Source organism: Salmo trutta, chromosome 3 (genome assembly GCF_901001165.1).
Source record: "Salmo trutta chromosome 3, fSalTru1.1, whole genome shotgun sequence".
Classification (NCBI taxonomy): Eukaryota; Metazoa; Chordata; class Actinopteri; order Salmoniformes; family Salmonidae; genus Salmo; species Salmo trutta.
The window spans coordinates 22,206,418-22,226,156 of NC_042959.1; the positions used below are offsets into that span (position 1 = coordinate 22,206,418).

Here is a 19,739-nt window from a genome sequence, read left to right on the forward strand (position 1 = left end):
TACATAGTATGCAAAATATTTATTAAGTAGGCTACTGTAGCTTTACAATGAATACAAAACATAGCAAAAACATTTCGAAGGGTAAAGTGGTATGGATGGTATGCGTGCGGTTACATGCACACAATAATGTGGTTATTGTGGTCAGTCAGATTAATATAATGGTTCGATTAAACCGTTTACATGCTTTGCAAGAAGAACGAATTCCCTATTAATCCTGTTTACATGGACACATCTGAAATAGGGCTACCCGATTGCACTGATAAATGCAGCAAATCGTCAATCAAAATAAACGTTCTACCACAGCGAACATTTTATTTTTGGGAATCAGATTTGATTCTGAGTTCGAACGTATAAAGTTTGTATGTGAAAACTACTTCTAAGATGCATTCATCCAGCTGTTCCAAACACTCCGCTCGCACCGGAGGCTCGATCGGCTGGTACGAGCACGTTCACAGATCAAATACACCGCTGGAACACCGAGTTTACAAGTCCTAATAATTCGAAAGATGTGTTTTAATTGGCGTATGTTTCCTTAGATTTTGACTTTACGGCGACTACAACAAACAGAGCAAGGTGTTTGAGTGACTATTGCAAAGTCTGCCTACTGCCATAATCAGTTTCATATCGAATTATTAGTGTGCATGTAAATGTACTCAGAAATCTGTCTAAACTAGGTTCTCCTCACAATCCATCAAAATGCATTCATCTTCACCAGGAGAAGTAGCAACAAGTGTTAATTCATTTGTTTATGACAACCAATGGGGAAGGTGGACATGTAAATGCATTTCTTTTACGTTCAACAATCATCATTTTGGACCATGGAGAAAAAGAAAGTACACAAACTCGACCACGAACCCGCGCAATATTCTTCCGCCAGTCTCTTCTTATCAACTGTGCAAGATTTGGCACCCGATGGAGAGACATAAGGAGGAGAATGTGTCTGAATGGTAGTCCTTGGAACAACAACATCTCTGGGTGTATTGTTAAGTTTGAAATGGGCGTCATTGGGAGCTTTTCTGCACATACCTGCTTTAATCAAAGCGGTTGAGTCCAAGCATAATTTCTTCTGTTTCTTTAGAGCACGCGCAATCTGTTTCCAGTAGGCTTTGGCGTTGGACTCGTACCCAGGGCAAGTGGCTGGTTTGGCCACATATTTGCAGTCGAAACTTGTTTCCCCCTTTTTGCAGTTCACGCCAAGCACAAAGTCATCATCACCTGTCGCAACCCAAGTGCACTGCGTCTTGTCTTTGGCGGAGAATTTGCCCTTGAAAACACCCTTTCCTCTGGGGCTGCTGTCTTTATCCGCTGGAGACGGGACGGAGGGCTTTGGTCCCTCTTTTCCTTTCTTCTTCATCCCGCTTTTTTTGGATCCTTGACATTTAGCAACCATAAGCTGCTGAGATATGCAGGCAATAACCAGCAAGAAGGCTAAATTGGTAAGGAGCGCCATGTCCCGCTAAAATATCTGCAGAAATGGCATAGTTATTAGTACAGTAGGCCTCCAATTCCTTCCAATTCAAATAATTGATACTGTAGCCTGTTACAACATGGCAGCAGAGATTTATGGAGGATAATGGCAGATAATATTTAACACAACATAAGTGGTTATTTTAGACAGCTCACCTCTGGATTTGGGAAGATGGAAATGATTCAATTTCGTTACGACACCTGGGGAACGTGCATGTGGCATTTATAGAGCACCGACACACCCACCACCCGCTTATTCCCTCACGCCACTCACATGGAACATGGGCCTAAATGCGCGCGCGACACACACACACACACACACACACGTTTGTTTTACAATTGATTCCCATTCAAAATCCTATTTTTCCTAACCTAACCCTTAACCTAATCATAACGGTAACCCCAAATCCCTAACTCTAATTGCAACCCTATCCCTAATTGTAAACCTAACCCCTAAACCGAGAATAGTAATTTTACTTGTGCTGTCTGGTTTGCTTAATATAAGGAATTTTGAATTATTTCTACTTTTATATTTTAACAATTAAATGCACTTATAAAACTTAAGTATATTTAAAACCAAATACTTTTAGAATTTTACTCAAGTAGTATTTTACAGGGTGACTTTTACTTGAGTCATTTTCTATTAAGGTATCTTTACTTTTACTCAAGTATGACAATTGGGTACTTTTTCCACCGCTGGTATATGCACCCATTAACTGTTCTAGTAAAACTGCAGTGAGCAACGAATTGAAAAAAATATATATTTTAAAGAAGTTGATACAACAGCGTCACTTAATGGGGGGAAAAGAGGCACTGCACCTCTAAAAGGGTGTATTTAAGACAAAGAGAAACATTGTCATCAAAAACGGTTTGCCTGCTATTATTTAAAAAATAGTGAGAGAAAGGCTTTGAACCTAAAGCAAGGCATTAAGGAACACAGACACACTAAAAAGAATTAGAACACACATTTATTCATTACATACACATGTCGACATTCATTCATTGATTGTGACCTTTCAGTCCAATGAAGCAGTGGTAGAGCTGAATATGCCACTCTTACTATGTAAATGACACAACCTTATGCATTTCAATACATGGTTTATGGTGATACAAACATACACATAAACAAACATACAAAAAAGGCAAAACCAATGGCGTATCTGCCTTAGGAGAGTCCATTATAAGGTATCATAGGTTTGTCTGACACAAAAACCAAACTGTAAAAAAACTGTCACCAACAGTAAAAACTGTCAACCATAATGAGTACCATGTGAAAGATGATGGATTGAACTATCTGTCCATACCCGATCCACACATTCAGATATGGAGGCTTTAAGTTGTCATTGTGACCCTTGGAATTACGTTTTTGGTATTGGTCTCGATGGAACTTAATATTAAGTAACTGGTTTCACAGCTTATTTTTGTTTCCAAAATGTTTTGGTCAAAGTGTTACCTGAAATGAACATTTTTAGTTGGCACAAACTTAGCTCCAAAAATTAATCAAATTAAGATTGTGTTTGCTCAAATTGTCTCATATGTTAATTCAACTATAAATTATTATTTGGGTATCTTAACTAAAAAACTCTGTGGAACTAATCGCAACATCTTAGATATTTGACACACATGATTACATTGTGCATGTTCATTTATACAGTAATTCATATTCAACATGTGGGATTTGAACTCACAACCTCTTGGTTCACAGCATGCCAATCTTCCTGCTATGCCACCATGCCCGTCAATGGCTGATTTCACCTGTATTGAAACACTTTGTACTTCAGTAAGTAAATATCAGATCTGTTAAAAGTACATTCGAGAAAAAATATTTTATTTATCATAGTGATTAAGGAGTAACTTGCTCCAGAGTGGCGCAGCGGTCTAAGGCACTGCATCTCACTACAGACGCCCTGGTTTGAATTCAGGCTGTATCACAACCAGCAGTGATTGGGAGCCCCATAGGGCGGCGCACAATTGGCCCAGCGTCGTCCAGGTTTGGCCGGTGTTGGCTGTCATTGTAAATAAGAATTTGTTCTTAACTGACTTGCCGAGTTAAATAAAGGTTAAATAAATAAAACAATTAAAACAGAGTAACATGCCCCACCAACATTAGACAACTATACAGAAAAACATAAAATTGCTGAAATAACTAAGTTAAATCAATGATGAGAGAAAAGTCAGATTACCTGATAATTGACACTGACATGGTGGCATAGCAGGAAGATAGGAATGCCATGAACCAAGAGGTTGTGAGTGCAAAGCCCAGGAGAGGACATGCTGAATAATAATGACTGTATAAATGAACAATGTAATGATGTATGTCAACGTGCACCAGATATGTAAGTTGAAAACATTGTATGTTAAAACCACTATGTGTAACCAGTTGCACACCTTTATTAGTTAAGATTCACAAATAAGTTATAGTTGAATGAACATATGAGACAAGTTTTCTAGAGTTGGAGCTAAGTTGGGCCAACTATTTTTTTGTTTCTTGAGGTAACACTTGGACTGAAAAGTTCAGTAAACTAAAACAGACTATGTAACTAGTTACTTAATAATAATTTGTTGAAACAAGTAGTTTTTGTATTACAGTGCACCAATCATGGTGAAATGGCAGGCTGGAAAGTTGTTTGATCGATAGCAGTGTCAGCATGATCATTTCCACGAAGAGGGTGTTAGAACTCTCTTCTACCATTTATCAAAGTCATTTTCTGGAAAACCACTCTGAGCACCTCTTTAGTCAGACTTTTGAAGTAATCTTCAAAAGAAATCTAAATCTGGGAAAGAGGGAGCAAAAAGTAAATATAGTGAATAGGTTTACGTTTTCTACACTCGGTAAAATACTCAACATACTTTTTACAGACCTGAGTTAATTTCAGATATTTGATTGACAGACATACTTTTTCATACAAATGATCATCATGATAATATACAATGCTATGACTACAATTAAGAAAATATCAACAGCAAACTTTTTAAACTCACCTTCATTATTAGTTCTGAAACCAATCAATGACATAGGAACAGATGCCTTGGAGTGACTGCCAACAATACTCTTGTGCCAGCTGTTTGGCATTGCTCTTGACAGTGGGCTTAGTTGGTTTCAGAGCGGTTGGTTTGGGGGTCAGAAGCTTTTTTAGTACAGCTGTCTTGTTCACTGCTGGCTTGATTGGTTTTGCGCCTGCTGGTTTTGAAGCTGCTGGTTTTGCTGCTGCTGGTTTTGCGGCTGCTGGTTTTCCCTGCTCAGGTCTGGATTGCAGTGCCTTTGTAGGTGCTGGTCTTGCTTCTGTTCTGGCTTTTTCAGGTTTTGTAGGTGCTGGTCTTGCTTCTGGTTTTGCTGGCTCTGGTCTGGCTTTCTCTGGTTTAGTTTGCTCCGGTCTTGCCTGCTCTGGTCTTGCTGATTTAGCTTCAGGCTTGGTTGCGGCTGGCTTAGCCTGCTTGGTGAATGGTACCTTGGGGGTCTCTGGTTTTGCCTGGTTTGGCTCTTGGGCTTTCTCTGGCTTTTCAGGGATTGCTGCTGGTGCGGCCTCTGGCGTGGAGGAAGCAGAGAACACCATCTGGGCGTCTTCCGGTGCCCTCTTGCACATTTGAGGCTTGATAGCTTTGGGTGCCTGGCAGGCGTTCTGGAGTTTCCTCAGGTCCCACATGATCTGGGTGAAATAGTGGTGAGGGTTGTTGTTGTAGGGACGGCACATTTGGGGCTTACCCGTGTACTCGCACCAGTAGGTTCTCTCGGCACCCTGGCACGATATCCTCAGCCTGGTGACATTTCCCTGGCCGGTGACGCTCATGGTGCAGAAGTCCTTTGCCTTGTTGTTGAACTGGATGGGGTCCTCCCAGGCACTCTTCCTGTTCTCTGCAGCAGCAATAGCAGCACCACCATTGCCTGCCCTCGTGTTGCCCTTCTCATTCTGTCCCTCCACTGCCCAGAGACAGCAGGCGAGGAGCAGCAGTGCACTGGCCCGAGTCCACATGGTTATACCAGATGCTTGAGTTTGAGAGAGGGAGTGAGATTGGGACTGTAGAAGCTGAGGGTCCTTCTTGCTATTTATGGGCTTTGCACACAAAGAGGGCATTCAGGTGAAAAAAAGTCTGGGTTACAAGAGCCCTCCTGAAGAGGGGAGGAGAGTAGTGCCCCCCTCTGCAATGTGACTATAATTTATGGTTGTCTAGCGACTGTCAATGAAAGCCAGGGCCACATGCAAAACCAATTGGGATGAAGCAAAATAGGCCGGGAACATTGATGCCCACACGTTTAACCAGGTTTTATATAATCGCCCATACTACAAATGTTTAATTGAGAAATATGTCAAGCACGACTTTGTGGACTTTATCGCTTGAGAACAATTCCCCAGACTGCCATTCATTTTGAGAAGCTTGGCGCACTGATGCCAACATAATATTTATCTAATCGTCCACCACGCCACTTTAATCATTCACCATGCCAATTTTTCCCCCTCAGTTTTAGAGACTGTTCAACTCAATACCACAACGTGTCTTAAAATGCTATCCTGCAAGGACATGTTGAATTGTTCAAGGTTCATTGCTGTTTTAAAGGTAGTTGAGGTTTACAACCATACAGCACAGTCTATAATTTCCTTCCAAATATAAACACAATAAAATCTGAAACTGGAGACTGGGGAGAAACTTGAGGAAAAGAATCCAAGAAGTTCCAAACAAATATGCATGTGGGTGGTGGTAGGCCAATCTAGCGTGTCACACAGGAAGTAATTACTGTGCCAGTTAAGAAAGAACAAGAATAACCCATAATAGAGTTGCTGACTCGAGACAACGGTATGTATATAACATGGCTGTTCAGCGAGTGTGTGTGTCTGTGACATAGTAAGGGGGTAGCAGGACATGCCTCTTGCAGCTTTATTTTCCTAGCAATCAATCCTAATGGGGAAGAAAGGGCTCCTTGTGAGTGACGCGGAATCTGTAATGTAAACATCCGGTGCAGGTTCGCTTCACTTTGTGGAATCAAAGGATCGCACTCTGTGGCCGCAAGCCAAACGAGGGACCAGGCATTTATCCATCCCACTCTCTCCCTCTGCATGTCAATGGTTACAGATGGGGCGGCAGGTAGCCTAGTGGTTAGAGCGTTGGACTAGTAACCGGAAGGTTGCAAGATTGAATCCCCGAGCTGACAAGGTAAAAATCTGTCGTTCTGCCCCTGAACAAGGCAGTTAACCCCCTGTTCCTAGGCCGTCATTGAAAATAAGAATTTGTTCTTAACTGACTTGCCTAGTTAAATAAAAAGATGCTTTGCAAAGGTGGTGAACCAAAATCACTGCAGACAGCCCGATGAACTAGGGTTGTAAAGGGAGGGTATATTACTGAGAACTTTTGAAGTTTACCAGTAAACTACCAGAATTTTGGTATCTTTCAAAGATTTTATGTAATCTATCACAATACATCTAGTGGCCCTTTTGGGTACTTCAGATTATAACAGGTGTCTGTCATTATCTCTGGACCTGTGTGGCCTTATCACATCTAAAATATATGAAATAAGATGATAAAAAAATGAATTACGACTAAGCTGTGAAACATTATCCTAAATATAAACCATAAACTAAGGGAATACCATTGCTGTTTAATATGAGGGTTTCAGCATTAAATATCCTTTACTTAATTTTTTACACTTTTATTTATTTTACTATTTCAATATGTATTTGTTGTCAATGTTTTGGTGTCAAACTGGTGGCAGTTGTGAAGAAAAGTGGCTACTGTAGTTGAAAGAGTTGCAGAGTTAATTGAAAATAATGCCATTGTTGATTAGATGCTTTTTCATTAATTAGGCTATTTTCTTTTGAACAATATGGTCTCTCTACTAGAAACTCATGGACAATATGGACACAGATATAAAAAATGAATACTATATATAATTGTTAAAAGTTATTCAAGTATAAATGACCAAAGTTACAATAGATTACCATAGATTTTCTGTTAAAAACAAAATTATAGAAGATTCCAGTAACTTTCGTAAATTACCAGTAGCTTTGCAACCCTAGCTACGGTTAAGAATCAAAATACAATTCCCTAAGATTTTAAATAAAATCAGCTTGAAAGTATCCAATGACTCCCTCTAAAGTATAAACGCATTACCCAATCTTCTTTAACCAGTTGCACATTTAGGGGGAGGGAGAAATGGTCATGTGGTATGTGCGGACTAGAAAATGTATATCTGGTCTCCACAGATGTAGGTGTGGGTGCCAAATGACTGTGAAAAACGTCAAGTCCTCCTAGCGCATTGGAAAAGATGATAATCTCCATTTCAAAATAGCGTGTACGTAATGGAGTACGCCATGTTCTATATCCGACAATGGAAACATATAAGACTGTGGTCTTTTTGGTAATATCTAAAATGTGTCAGCCCCACTGCCTCATGTCAAATGTTCCTGATCATATGTAGATAACATTTTACATAAGACAAAGGACATGGTGTCCAAAATAGGAGACCCCTTGCCCTGAAACACGTCCCGTAACCTGTGTTTTTTCAATTCGAGAATGTTTGGTTTCTCCAGCGGTCACTTGGTGAGACACATTTAAAAAAATAATTGTGTACAAGAATGAAATTGAATGTTTTATTCACAATTTATACACTTTCAGATCACCATCATGGACACTCATTTACAATGGGCACCAGCAGTGCCCCACTGTCCAGTGCCAACATGACAGTTTTACCCTTAAAACAACCAGTAAACATTGCACCCACTATCTAACCAGATGGTGCATACAAAATGTCTGTCGTAAGCACTCAGTAAGATAGCGTGTGATGTAATAATCATACACAGGTAAGCAGTCTGCAGGCATGTACTTAAGTAATAGTTATTGGGAAGTGAAGCCTCTGTCTGAGACGCAATGGGCAAGATCAGTTATGCAAACCATTAAGAAGTCCTCACTCCTCTCATCAACAAACCTCTACTGGGTTAATGCCATTTGATTGACAGCACATGGTAGTTAAGTAGGCTAATGACCCCCATCTTTACGAGGCAGACAGTGGGGGAGAAGGAACATAACCTGTAAACAAGTGAGAACAGATGGGTGATATTATCGTGGTGGCATGTACAGTACAGTATGTTCATGTTTTTCAGCATAATCCATCCGGGTGTCATCATTCACTTTCAGCAATACATCTCTTATATACAAACAACTCTTCAATATATTTACCCTTCTGTAGTTCCATAGGTACCAATAGCTATTGTGGGATAAAAAATGATAATATTGAAACAATATATTATGCATAACTGTTAAACAACTAAAGACCTGAGACCTACAGTAAGAATAGAATTTGGCTTCAAATAGCAGTTCTCCACTTCAAGGTTTGACCACTACAATAGCCAAAAAAATATCTTGATTAACATGCCGTGTTAGTTTACTCAACATGATACTCTGCATTATTGTTAATAAATTAACGAACTAAGGAATGTTATATTCTCCTGACATTTCTGTTCAGGTTCATGTGATATTCCACCTGTTATGCACTGATATGAGATATTTCCTCATATTTTACAAAATGGTGGTCATCAGTCAAAATGCTATGGTTAAACAGGTCTAACAGTCATCTGTCAGTATGCCTCAGCAAGGATAACAACCTCTGTCTGTCTTCTAATGTTGCAAACATACAAAAGTCATGCTATTTTGTAATTGTCCTTATATTATTCAAGCACAAAGATATAGGCCTACGATCTACGACCTTCAAGTCTGTTTCTACACCGAGGTTGTGTTTCAAACATCTCTCCTCATCTGTTAGTAAAACATCATTCAACTATGAGAAGAAATGGCAATGTTCTTGTAACAGCTCTACATGACCTTCAAAATACCTTTTCAGTTGCTTTTTACAAAACACAGAAGAGGTACAAAAGGTTTGAGAGTACACAGCCCTCTGAATTGTTGTTGTGTCTGCAGTTTGAACTCAGCCTCGGCTCAGACTAATGTAAACACAGGCACAACAGACAGCTGTGTGTGGTGAAGTACGAAGGTCAACCGACACTGTCTCAGATGTACACCTTCCTTATTGTTCCCCAGGGAAAATCAAAGGAAGAGTTGATGACAACACCTTGTGTAGTGTCTGAGGGGGTCCTATTGGACACTGGATATCCAGAAGAGGTTGTGACTGGGCAGGAGGATGTTGCCAGTAAATAGATCCGTGGAGATAGAGGAAGAGAGGGCCAGGTGAACACATACAAAAGACACCAGCTTCTTGTTAGGGGCTTCTTCTGCCAGTAAGGAATTTTTTTCTGAGCTTTGTCTTGTTCAAGGGGTGGGAAGTGGATGGGGTCCTAAAAATAGATGAAATATAATTCAACACGGAGTAATAATGCACTGATGTAAAATAATCTACATGGATAGCCAATAACGTGGTATGTTTCTACATGGATAGCCAATAACGTGGTATGTTTCTACATGGATAGCCAATAACGTGGTATGTTTCTACATGGATAGCCAATAACGTGGTATGTTTCTACATGGATAGCCAATACCGTGGTATGTTTCTACATGGATAGCCAATAACGTTGTATATTAATACATGGATAGCCAATAACGTGGTATGTTTCTACATGGATAGCCAATACCGTGGTATGTTTCTACATGGATAGCCAATAACGTGGTATATTAATACATGGATAGCCAATAACGTGGTATATTAATACATGGATAGCCAATAACGTGGTATGTTTCTCCACGGATAGCCAATAACGTGGTATGTTTCTCCACGGATAGCCAATAACGTGGTATGTTTCTCCATGGATAGCCAATAACGTGGTATATTTCTACACGGATAGCCAATACCGTGGTATGTTTCTCCACGGATAGCCAATAACGTGGTATATTTCTACACGGATAGCCAATAATATGGTATATTTATACATGGATAGCCAATAACGTGGTATATTTCTACACGGATAGCCAATAATATGGTATATTTATACATGGATAGCCAATAACGTGGTATATTTCTATGCTAAAAGTGATCGTAGAAAAGACTAACAGTATATAAAACATATAGTGGAAACGTACAATCAAGTGTTTCAGTTCCAGTTTCCGATGGCCCTGTAGAAGAGAAGATACTGTATCAGAAAATATATACATTTAATTGCATCAGATTTAATTGGATAATTCAGAAGCTTATTGCTTTTGCCATTGCGAGACTCAAGGGAGAAATGAAAGCAATGAAATGTGAGTTTTTAAATGAGAGAAGTGAGACTTTAGTCTTAAACTGTATAAGTGAATAGGAATAGCAAACACACACAGCGGGTCTGGTCTACAGTAAATTGACAAGTGGTTAGACACAAATACCATCAAACCATATGTGGTTTAAGGTTTATAAGTGATTCCAAAAACAGCAATCCACACTGTGAAGACTTTCTGCAAAGTCAGTGAAGCAGACATGCAAGCGCTAAAACAAGCTGTGAAGAGGGGGTAGCATAAGAAAAATAAAGAAGAAAAAAATGATAGTGTCAAGCAAAGGATGAGACAAGAGAGAAGAGACTGTGGGAGCTCTGGAGGTTTTTCAGAGTGGCAATACTATGCAGACAACCAGCAGGTTATGGCATGAAGAGAGAACAAGGCAGGGAGGATAATGCTGAGGAGGTGGATGGAGAGACGTCGTCCCAGTGATCAGTGGTTCTCAGTACCTTTCTGGAGCCGGTCAAAAAGCCCGGCCTTCTCTCACCAGTCGATATGCCTAGGGGGAGCTGAGGCCCTTGGGAACCTAGTCATAGTGTCATAGGCAGGGATGCTAGAGGCACAGGGGTACAGAGATGGGGGACAACATCAATAGCAGGAAAAGGGAACATTCGAGGGTCAACCATTTTGTAAGGCCCTGCCTCTTGCTTCCAGGTCCTTCACTTGACGAGAGCACCGGAGCAGGCGTTTCCCAAGACACAGAGAGCAGAACCACTCCATCAACACTTGCTGAAGGCTTGAGGCCAACCAGGGATGGCATGATGCATGCAGTCACCATACACATGCTGCATATGCACTGAACTGGAGGAATAATAACCACTCTATCCAAAATTATTTTCTATTGACTTTTAGAGACAAGCCAACCATGGTGAATTGCTGATTAATAGGTCGGTTGTAATAAGACAAGCCAACCATGGTGAATGGCTGATTATTGAGTTGGTTGTAATAAGACAAGCCAACCATGGTGAATTGGTGATTATTGGGTCGGTTGTAATAAGACAAGCCAACCATGGTGAATTGGTGATTATTGGGTCGGTTGTAATAAGAAAAGCCAAACATGGTGAATTGCTGATTATTGGGTCGGTTGTAATAAGACAAGCCAACCATGGTGAATTGCTGATTGTTGGGTCGGTTGTAATAAGACAAGCCAACCATGGTGAATTGCTGATTGTTGGGTCGGTTGTAATAAGACAAGCCAAACATGGTGAATTGGTGATTGTTGGGTCGGTTGTAATAAGACAAGCCTACCATGGTGAATTGGTGATTATTGGGTCGGTTGTAATAAGACAAGCCAACCATGGTGAATTGGTGATTATTGAGTCGGTTGTAATAAGACAAACCTACCATGGTGAATTGGTGATTATTGGGTCGGTTGTAATAAGACAAGCCAACCATGGTGAATTGGTGATTATTGGGTCGGTTGTAATAAGGCAAGCCTACCATGGTGAATTGGTGATTATTGGGTCGGTTGTAATAAGGCAAGCCTACCATGGTGAATTGGTGATTATTGGGTCGGTTGTAATAAGACAAGCCAACCATGGTGAATTGGTGATTATTGGGTCGGTTGTAATAAGACAAGCCTACCATGGTGAATTGGTGATTATTGGGTCGGTTGTAATAAGACAAGCCTACCATGGTGAATTGGTGATTATTGGGTCGGTTGTAATAAGACAAGCCAACCATGGTGAATTGGTGATTATTGGGTCGGTTGTAATAAGACAAGCCTACCATGGTGAATTGGTGATTATTGGGTCGGTTGTAATAAGACAAACCCTAGGTGGCAGGTTGGTTATTGTTCTTTTCCCTTTTCAGTCATTCTGTGGAGATGCTCTCTGTGTCTGGACACTGTTATAGTTTAAACATTTTGGCTGTCCAAAGAGATGTCTTTTGTACATTTCAATGAAAACCATGCCGTTAGAGGTTGTTAGAAGAAGTTAGTCACATGAGCAGTTGTCTCAGTACCACATAAAAGCAGACATGCTTGCCTCTCTTTTAGCCTCTCTTTGAGCAAAAGGATCACGTGTACATTCACAGCAGTTTGCCCAATTCTAAAGAAGACAAGACATGCAAGGAATTTTATGTCACTTGATCAAGTCATCATGCACAGAGCATGCAGTGGGTAAGTTAGTAATGCTCCAAAGGTCATGCCGAACCCAAAACACACAAGCCGTAAACAGTGGCCTAGCTACCTTGCTCACAACCTCCCAATGCTGGAGCCGCAACAAAGCAGATAGAGTCCAGCTGACCTCCAGATGTGTCTGAGGGGCTAGCCAAACCCCTAGGGCATGCAGTGTCTCATCCACCTTATTTAACCATCCCACTGAGTGACTGACTGCCCCCAGGCCAACATGCTGCCCCTGCCCCCATCCCTCCCTGAAACATGCCATGCAAATTGATTATTTCCGTAGGCCTGCTTTGTATTTAGTTTACCTTGTCATTACAGGGTTTTGGATACCTTGTAAACACTCATTATGATAACCATTATTACCAATTTCCATACTGAAACAAAACATTGCATAAAAAAACATGAGGTAAGAGACATGGCATGCTATCAACCCTCGGCAATAAAAGTATTTTCTCTAAATAGGAATAGGATTCTAGACGTAAACAAATGTTTCCATATAGAAAGTTGTGAATGTATAAACCACAGCATTTTATCTTACATCTTAACTTACAAAAACAGAGGTGGAATTTTGCTTTTGTAAGATAATGGTTGTAAGAGCCCTTAATGATCAACAAGGGTAATTTCTTCAAGATAGCACACAAAGGAAATCTAAAATGATCCATCAAGAGATGCATTTCATAGCAAAAACGTAAAACCAGCACCATGAAATCTATGTACAAAATCCACAGAAAAGCGCAGATGTACCAATGAGATATACTGGAAGGAGAAAGGAGAGGTAAAATGGGTAAAATGAATCTTACGTTTTCATGGGAATTGTCTCAATGCTACAAAGATACAAAAAAGCAAAAATGTTAATGAAATGCTCGGTAATAGAAATGCACTAGAAGGTTTTGGACACAATAGTACTGATCAGGTGACATCGATACACGTCGTTGATCAAGACACTTGGTGACTTGTCTATGGCATTTATTCACTACTGTAAGTGCCTGGGCGAGGCGAGGGCGACTGAAGGATGCATAAAACAACATGAATAGCATTCCACAACTCTTAATACGCTGTTTGTTTTCTTACAGTGCAAAGTGCTTGACAGAGAGAAATTAAATGAAAAATAAGGATGAAGAATATGGAAATAGTAGGAATGGTTATCACAAAGTAAAATGCCAAGTTCCAGAAACAGATGAACTGCAAGGGAAAAGAGAGCGAGACAAAGAGAGAGAATGAAGCAGTAGAAAGAGTTAAGTTACTGTAACTTGCTACTCCTATTAATACAACTTACTACTAAGTTACATCTATGTACTACTAAGTTACTACGACTGTAAAGCAATAGACAGAAGAGGGGGGAAGATAGTAAACAAGAAAGAAAGGAGTAGCTAGCACCACAGCACAGAAGCAATTCTATAACCTCGTATTTAACTTGTCGGTTGTGGGACTGAATCAAATTGTGTTAATTACCACTGACTCCTCCCCATTTCAGTCTCTTTAACACGTATAATAAGGGTCTTAAAAGGCAGTGTTTGACCTTGATTATTTTCGAGGCGGGGCGCAAAAGCCTCAAATCAACTGTATGGCCTCTTTAACCAAATAGGCGTGGGGAAAGTGATAGGTGTGGTGGGCCATTGGCAGGGAAGAAGGCTGTAATAAGGATCCCCATACATCAAACTAATCACTGGGTTGCACTACAAATTAACAGCAGGGAACTTCCAAACCTCAGCTACAGTGGAAGTCGGAAGTTTACATACACTTAGGTTGGAGTAATTAAAACTTGTTTTTCAACCACTCCACACATTTCTTGTTAACAAACTATAGTTTTGGCAAGTCAGTTAGGACATCTACTTTGTGCATGACACAGATAATAATTTTTTCAACAATTGTTTACAGACAGATTATTTCACTTATAATTCACTGTATCACAATTCCAGTGGGTCAGAAGTTTACATACACTAAGTTGACTGTGCCTTTAAACAGCTTGGAAAATTCCAGAAAATGATGTCATGGCTTTAGAAGCTTCTGATAGGCTAATTGACATAATTTGAGTCAATTGGAGGTGTACCTGTGGATGTATTTCAAGGCCTACCTTCAAACTCAGTTCCTCTTTGCTTGACATCATGGGAAAATCAAAATAAATCAGCCAAGACCTCCACAAGTCTGGTTCATCCTTGGGAGCAATTTCCAAATGCCTGAAGGTACCACGTTTATCTGTACAAACAATAGTACGCAAGTATAAACACCATGGGACCACGCAGCCGTCATACCGCTCAGGAAGGAGACGCGTCTGTTTCCTAGAGATGAACGTACTTTGGTGTGAAAAGTGCAAATCAATCCCAGAACAACAGCAAAGGACCTTGTGAAGATGCTGGAGGAAACAGGTACAAAAGTATATACAGTATGTCCACAGTAAAACGAGTCCTATATCGTCATAACCTGAAAGGCCGCTCAGCAAGGAAGAAGCCACTGCTCCAAAACCGCCATAAAAAAGCCAGACTACGGTTTGCAACTGCACATGGGGACAAAGATCGTACTTTTTGGAGAAATGTCCTCTGGTCTGATGAAACAAAAATAGAACTGTTTGGCCATAATGACCATCATTATGTTTGGAGGAAAAAGGGGGAGGCTTACAAGCCGAAGAACACCATCCCAAACGTAAAGCATGGGGGTGGCAGCATCATGTTGTGGGGGTGCTTTGTTGCACGAGGGACTGGTGCACTTCACAAAATAGATGGCATCATGAGAAAGCAAAATGATGAGCATATATTGAAGCAACATCTCAAGACATCAGTCAGGAAGTTAAAGCTTGTTCGCAAATGGGTCTTCCAAATGGACAATGACCCCAAGCATACTTCCAAAGTTGTGGCAAAATGGCTTAAGGACAACAAAGTCAAGGTATTGGAGTGGCCATCACAAAGCCCTGACCTCAATCCTATTGAACATTTCTTGGCAGAACTGAAAAGGCGTTTGAGAGCAAGGAGGCCTACAAACCTGACTCAGTTACACCAGCTCTGTCAGGAGGAATGGGCCAACATTCACCCAACTTATTGTGGGAAGCTTGTGGAAGGCTACCCAAAACGTTTGACCCAAGTTAAACAATTTAAAGGCAATCCTACCAAATACTAATTGAGTGTATGTAAACTTCTGACCCACCGGGAATGTGATGAAATAAATAAAAGCTGAAATAAGTCATTCTCTCTACGATTATTCTGACATTTCACATTCTTAAAATAAAGTGGTGATCCTAACTGACCTAAAACAGGGAATTTTTTACTAGGATTAAATGTCAGGAATTGTGAAAAACTGAGTTTAAATGTATTTAGTTAAGGTGTATGTACATTTCTGACTTCAACTGTATAGTTGAATTAAGAGGATGATCCAATGGTTCTTTCCAGATATAAACAAACTGTTTGTGATAGCATAATATTAAAAGTGGAGTAGAGATACTCACTCATCGTAAACATCCTCGGTGTCCATTCTACGGTAAAACTTTGCCAGTTTTACTGACAGGATGATGCTAGGAAGGAGGAACAGGGCACAGCAGCCTAGGCCAAACCAGAATGTGTTCTGAGGAACACAGAAAACAGAGATAATGCTGTGTCAGTGGATCCGATATCCAGGCATAAAGCAGCCCTGTGTTCACTTCATGTTCTCTTTAGATTTACCCCCACCAAATTGTTGAGTAAATTATCAAGACATATGGTATACTGGTTTATGAAATAAAGTATAGCAGTGGTTAGGTAGAACAAAATATTAAACACATGAATAATTTAATATTTCATTACTGGGTAACTTTTCAACACTGGAGCCTTAGGTATGACGTATAGCACCATACACTGCCTACACTTCTCAGCCCTGTAGATTCATAAAGGTCTTGCCATCATTTTGAACATCAATATCTGCAGAGTGTGTATCTGTGTGTGACTGTGCATGTTTGTGTAGAGGGGGCAGTTTAGCCAGCTCTAAATGAGAAAACCACTGAGTCATAAAGTCATCATAGCTATGACATAACAGCGCGTAACAGCCTCATAGTCTGTTTTAGAGAATGGACACTGTCATGATACATTTGGCTCCCCTCCAATCCCACTGATAGTCAAAGCGTCACAGCTTTGCTCTGTTTCCATGTTAGGTAACCAGCTCCATTCCTCCATCCTTACCAGATACACTGTGCTGTTGTGGAATGACTAGAAGCACTAACTCTTTCCTGTGTTCCTGTACCTTTGTTCCGGGACACCAGTAAAATTACCCACTGAGCTTTAACAAGCGCTTTGGTCAATGCTGAGTGTTCAGAAACATCCTGTTCCCAGTCCAAGTCAATTAGCTGGTGCTGGAACCTATGGAGTCCCTAAGTGGCTATTTGTTCCACTTCATTAGTGGAGGCAGAGATGCTTCCTGCCATTGGGAGTGTGTTAGTAACAAGGCCCCATGCCGACCGGACAGATGTCGGGATTATGTAAGGCTGGTTTTATTTCCTTCTCCTCTCTTTCTCTGTCTCTGTTTCTCGCTCCCCATCTCTGCAGCACTCTGTAGGGTGCCCCACTGTGAGCTGCCAGGTCTAACTAGCTCTCACTGATCATGTGCTGGATTTCGAGGCCTGACTTGTACGTTCTAAATCAGGCGAGGTTGGGGGTAATGGTGTGTAGGTGTGTGTGATTGGAGGGGGTGAAGTGTGTAGGTGTGATTTGAGGGGGTGGGGTGTGTGTGATTGGAGGGGGGTGAGGTGTGTAGCTGTGTGTGATTGGAGGGGAGTGAGTAGCCAAAGTACTGTAGCCATCTTTTGCCTTGATGACAGCTTTGCACACTCTTGGCATTCTCACAACCAGCTTCATGAGGTAATTACCTGTAATGCATTTAAATTAACAGGTGTGCCTTGTTAAAATTTAATTTGTGGAATTTCTTTCCTTCTTAATGCATTTGTGCCAATCAGTTGTGTTGTGACTAGGTAGGGGTGGTATACAGAAGATAGCCCTATTTGGTAAAAGACCAAGTCCATTGTGACCCGATTCAGGAAACGAGGCGTATGTCGCAAGTCACGAATTCACAGGAGAGCCTTTTGAACGTTATTTATTTTTTAAATCAAAATGTGTTTTTGGGCAGAAATGCCTTCTCAAACGTGAACTTTCATGTGCCTTAATATCAAACTTGTATGTCATCTGTAAATACAAATACAATTGTTAAATTACGAGCCTAGTTGGCTTAGCCACAGAAAAAGTGAGCAACCTTCCCGCTAGCCGTGATTGGCTGAGATAATGAGTGGGCTGGACATGCCGAGAGATGAGTTTGGATTGGTCGGTGTTGCATCTTGTGTCTATAAAATGAGCTGCTCGTAATGCATAAATAATCGTTTCTACTGCAGTTTTTTTTCTAAAGATATTATGTTAGCCATGGAGAACTGCAAATATGTTGCTACTGCTCTCAATAACATTGCTGCCCTGAATTTATCAGGCTATATCGACAAAGGTCAGTGGGAAAAAGTTGTGATGGACTACTTTCTGGACGATGATCGTGCCATGCAATGCTGACTCTCTCATTTCATAGCACGTTTTGAAATCAGTGGAACACAACGGGCCAAACAAGCTGTGCAAACTAAACGGAAACAACACATGATGTCTTATGAAAGGGGTTGCAGTCTGCCGTGAAGCTTTCATCCATGTACACAGGTAAGAATCTTGCTACAGATTCAGATATTATACGTTTCTAATTTTGTCAGAAAGTTGTTTTCATTGCAAGCTTAAGCTTGCTGTTAGCTAGCTAATGTTAGCTGAGGTTAGGTGGCTGGCTTGCTAGCTAACATTAACTTATGTGTATGAAGTGTGTGTAACGTTAGTGATGTTTTCTCAGAATGCCATTTCACATTGCTAGTTATAGCCTAATGTTAGCTAGCTAACATTGAACTTATTGCTTAACTTTAGCTAGCTATGACAATCGGTTTGTATTGCTAGTTAAAGCTTGCTGTTAGCTAGCCAGCTGACATTAGATGGCTGGCTCGTTACGGTAGCTAACATTACCTGTATGAACTGTGTGTAGTGATGATATCTCAGAATGCCATTTTGCATCTATTGTATAATAATGCTAAAATATTTGTATCTGGAATTTGTCTTTCAGCATTAATCAGTATACCATTTCTTCAACTACAGAGTTGGGAAAACACGTGTGGACCTGAATTGTGATAACTGCAGTGGCCAAAACAAGAACAAGTTTGTGCTCTGGTATTGTGCCTGGTGGACCATGCACAAGCTCCACCACAATCTGGACCTTTCACCTCCTGATCACAGGCCACACCAAGTTTATCCCCGACTGGTGCTTCGGCCTCATCAAGCAGCGCTTCAGAAAGACCAGAGTGAACACTTTGTCTGAGATTGCTGGTGTTGTGAAGGACAGCACTGTGACAGAGGTCAACATCCCACAGCTAGTTGGACTGGAGGACGGTACGGTGCTGGTGGAAAGCTATGGCTGGCAACAACACCTGACTCCGTACTTCAGGCCACTGCCACAGATCAAGCAGTACCAGCACTTCAGGTAAAAAGTAATTTTCTTTGTATGAGGTTATTCTTATCTAAACTTGGGAGGTGAATTGATGTTGTGCAGGGTTGTAATGTCTTCAGATTTTTTATAATTCTCAGTTTTACAACATCGATGCTCTGGAGCCTGGTGTTGTCGCCAAGGAGCATTCAGACTGTCAGGACCAGGTTTCAGCTGCTGCGCAACGCTGACATCCTTCCTCCCATAGATGGTCTATCTGTAAAAGCACCAGCTGGACTGGACACAGCTAGACAAACTCTTTTTGACAAGATCAGGGAGTTTTGAGACGAAGAGGCTATGGACATCACATGTCCTGCACCAAAGTCAAGGGCAGGACAAAAACATGCTCTCCGTATATAGACTTCCTTGTTCACGCGTGGTTTGGATGGTCCAGTCATCAGCACTATCTGCAGTGCCTCTATTCACATGACTCTCTCCTAACACACACGCCATA

General features: G+C 40.9%; 3 protein-coding genes across 15 annotated transcripts in view; all 3 read right to left on the reverse strand.

The window, feature by feature from the left end:
• On the reverse strand, positions 1-1,916 carry LOC115170333 (fibroblast growth factor-binding protein 1-like). The gene is made up of 2 exons (XM_029726697.1): positions 1,624-1,916; positions 1-1,465 (listed from the first exon to the last, which is right to left on the reverse strand). Exon 2 carries the CDS (start codon positions 1,448-1,450, stop codon positions 797-799), a length of 654 nt encoding a protein of 217 aa, XP_029582557.1. The 5' UTR covers positions 1,451-1,465; positions 1,624-1,916; the 3' UTR covers positions 1-796.
• Positions 1,917-3,838: 1,922 nt separating this feature from the next.
• Positions 3,839-5,572, reverse strand: LOC115170349 (protein piccolo). Its single transcript, XM_029726698.1, has 2 exons — positions 4,450-5,572; positions 3,839-4,241 (listed from the first exon to the last, which is right to left on the reverse strand). The coding sequence occupies exon 1, from the start codon at positions 5,538-5,540 to the stop codon at positions 4,458-4,460; it is 1,083 nt and encodes a 360-aa protein (XP_029582558.1). The 5' UTR covers positions 5,541-5,572; the 3' UTR covers positions 3,839-4,241; positions 4,450-4,457.
• A 2,462-nt stretch (positions 5,573-8,034) lies between these two features.
• prom1a (prominin 1a) overlaps positions 8,035-19,739 on the reverse strand; it is a 120,750-nt gene continuing 109,045 nt past the window's right edge. For 7 of the 13 annotated variants that reach the window (XM_029726712.1, XM_029726705.1, XM_029726702.1 and 4 more), the window contains 6 exons: positions 16,215-16,330; positions 13,579-13,602; positions 13,084-13,152; positions 11,103-11,206; positions 10,486-10,518; positions 8,035-9,746 (listed from right to left, as the gene is read on the reverse strand). In XM_029726712.1, coding sequence (XP_029582572.1) covers positions 11,137-11,206; positions 13,084-13,152; positions 13,579-13,602; positions 16,215-16,330 — 279 coding nt within the window. In that variant the 3' untranslated portion in view covers positions 8,035-9,746; positions 10,486-10,518; positions 11,103-11,136. Of the gene's footprint in view, positions 9,747-10,485; positions 10,519-11,102; positions 11,207-13,083; positions 13,961-16,214; positions 16,331-19,739 lie in introns of those variants that run through there. The other 6 variants (XM_029726711.1, XM_029726707.1, XM_029726704.1 and 3 more) reach the window with 4 other exon arrangements.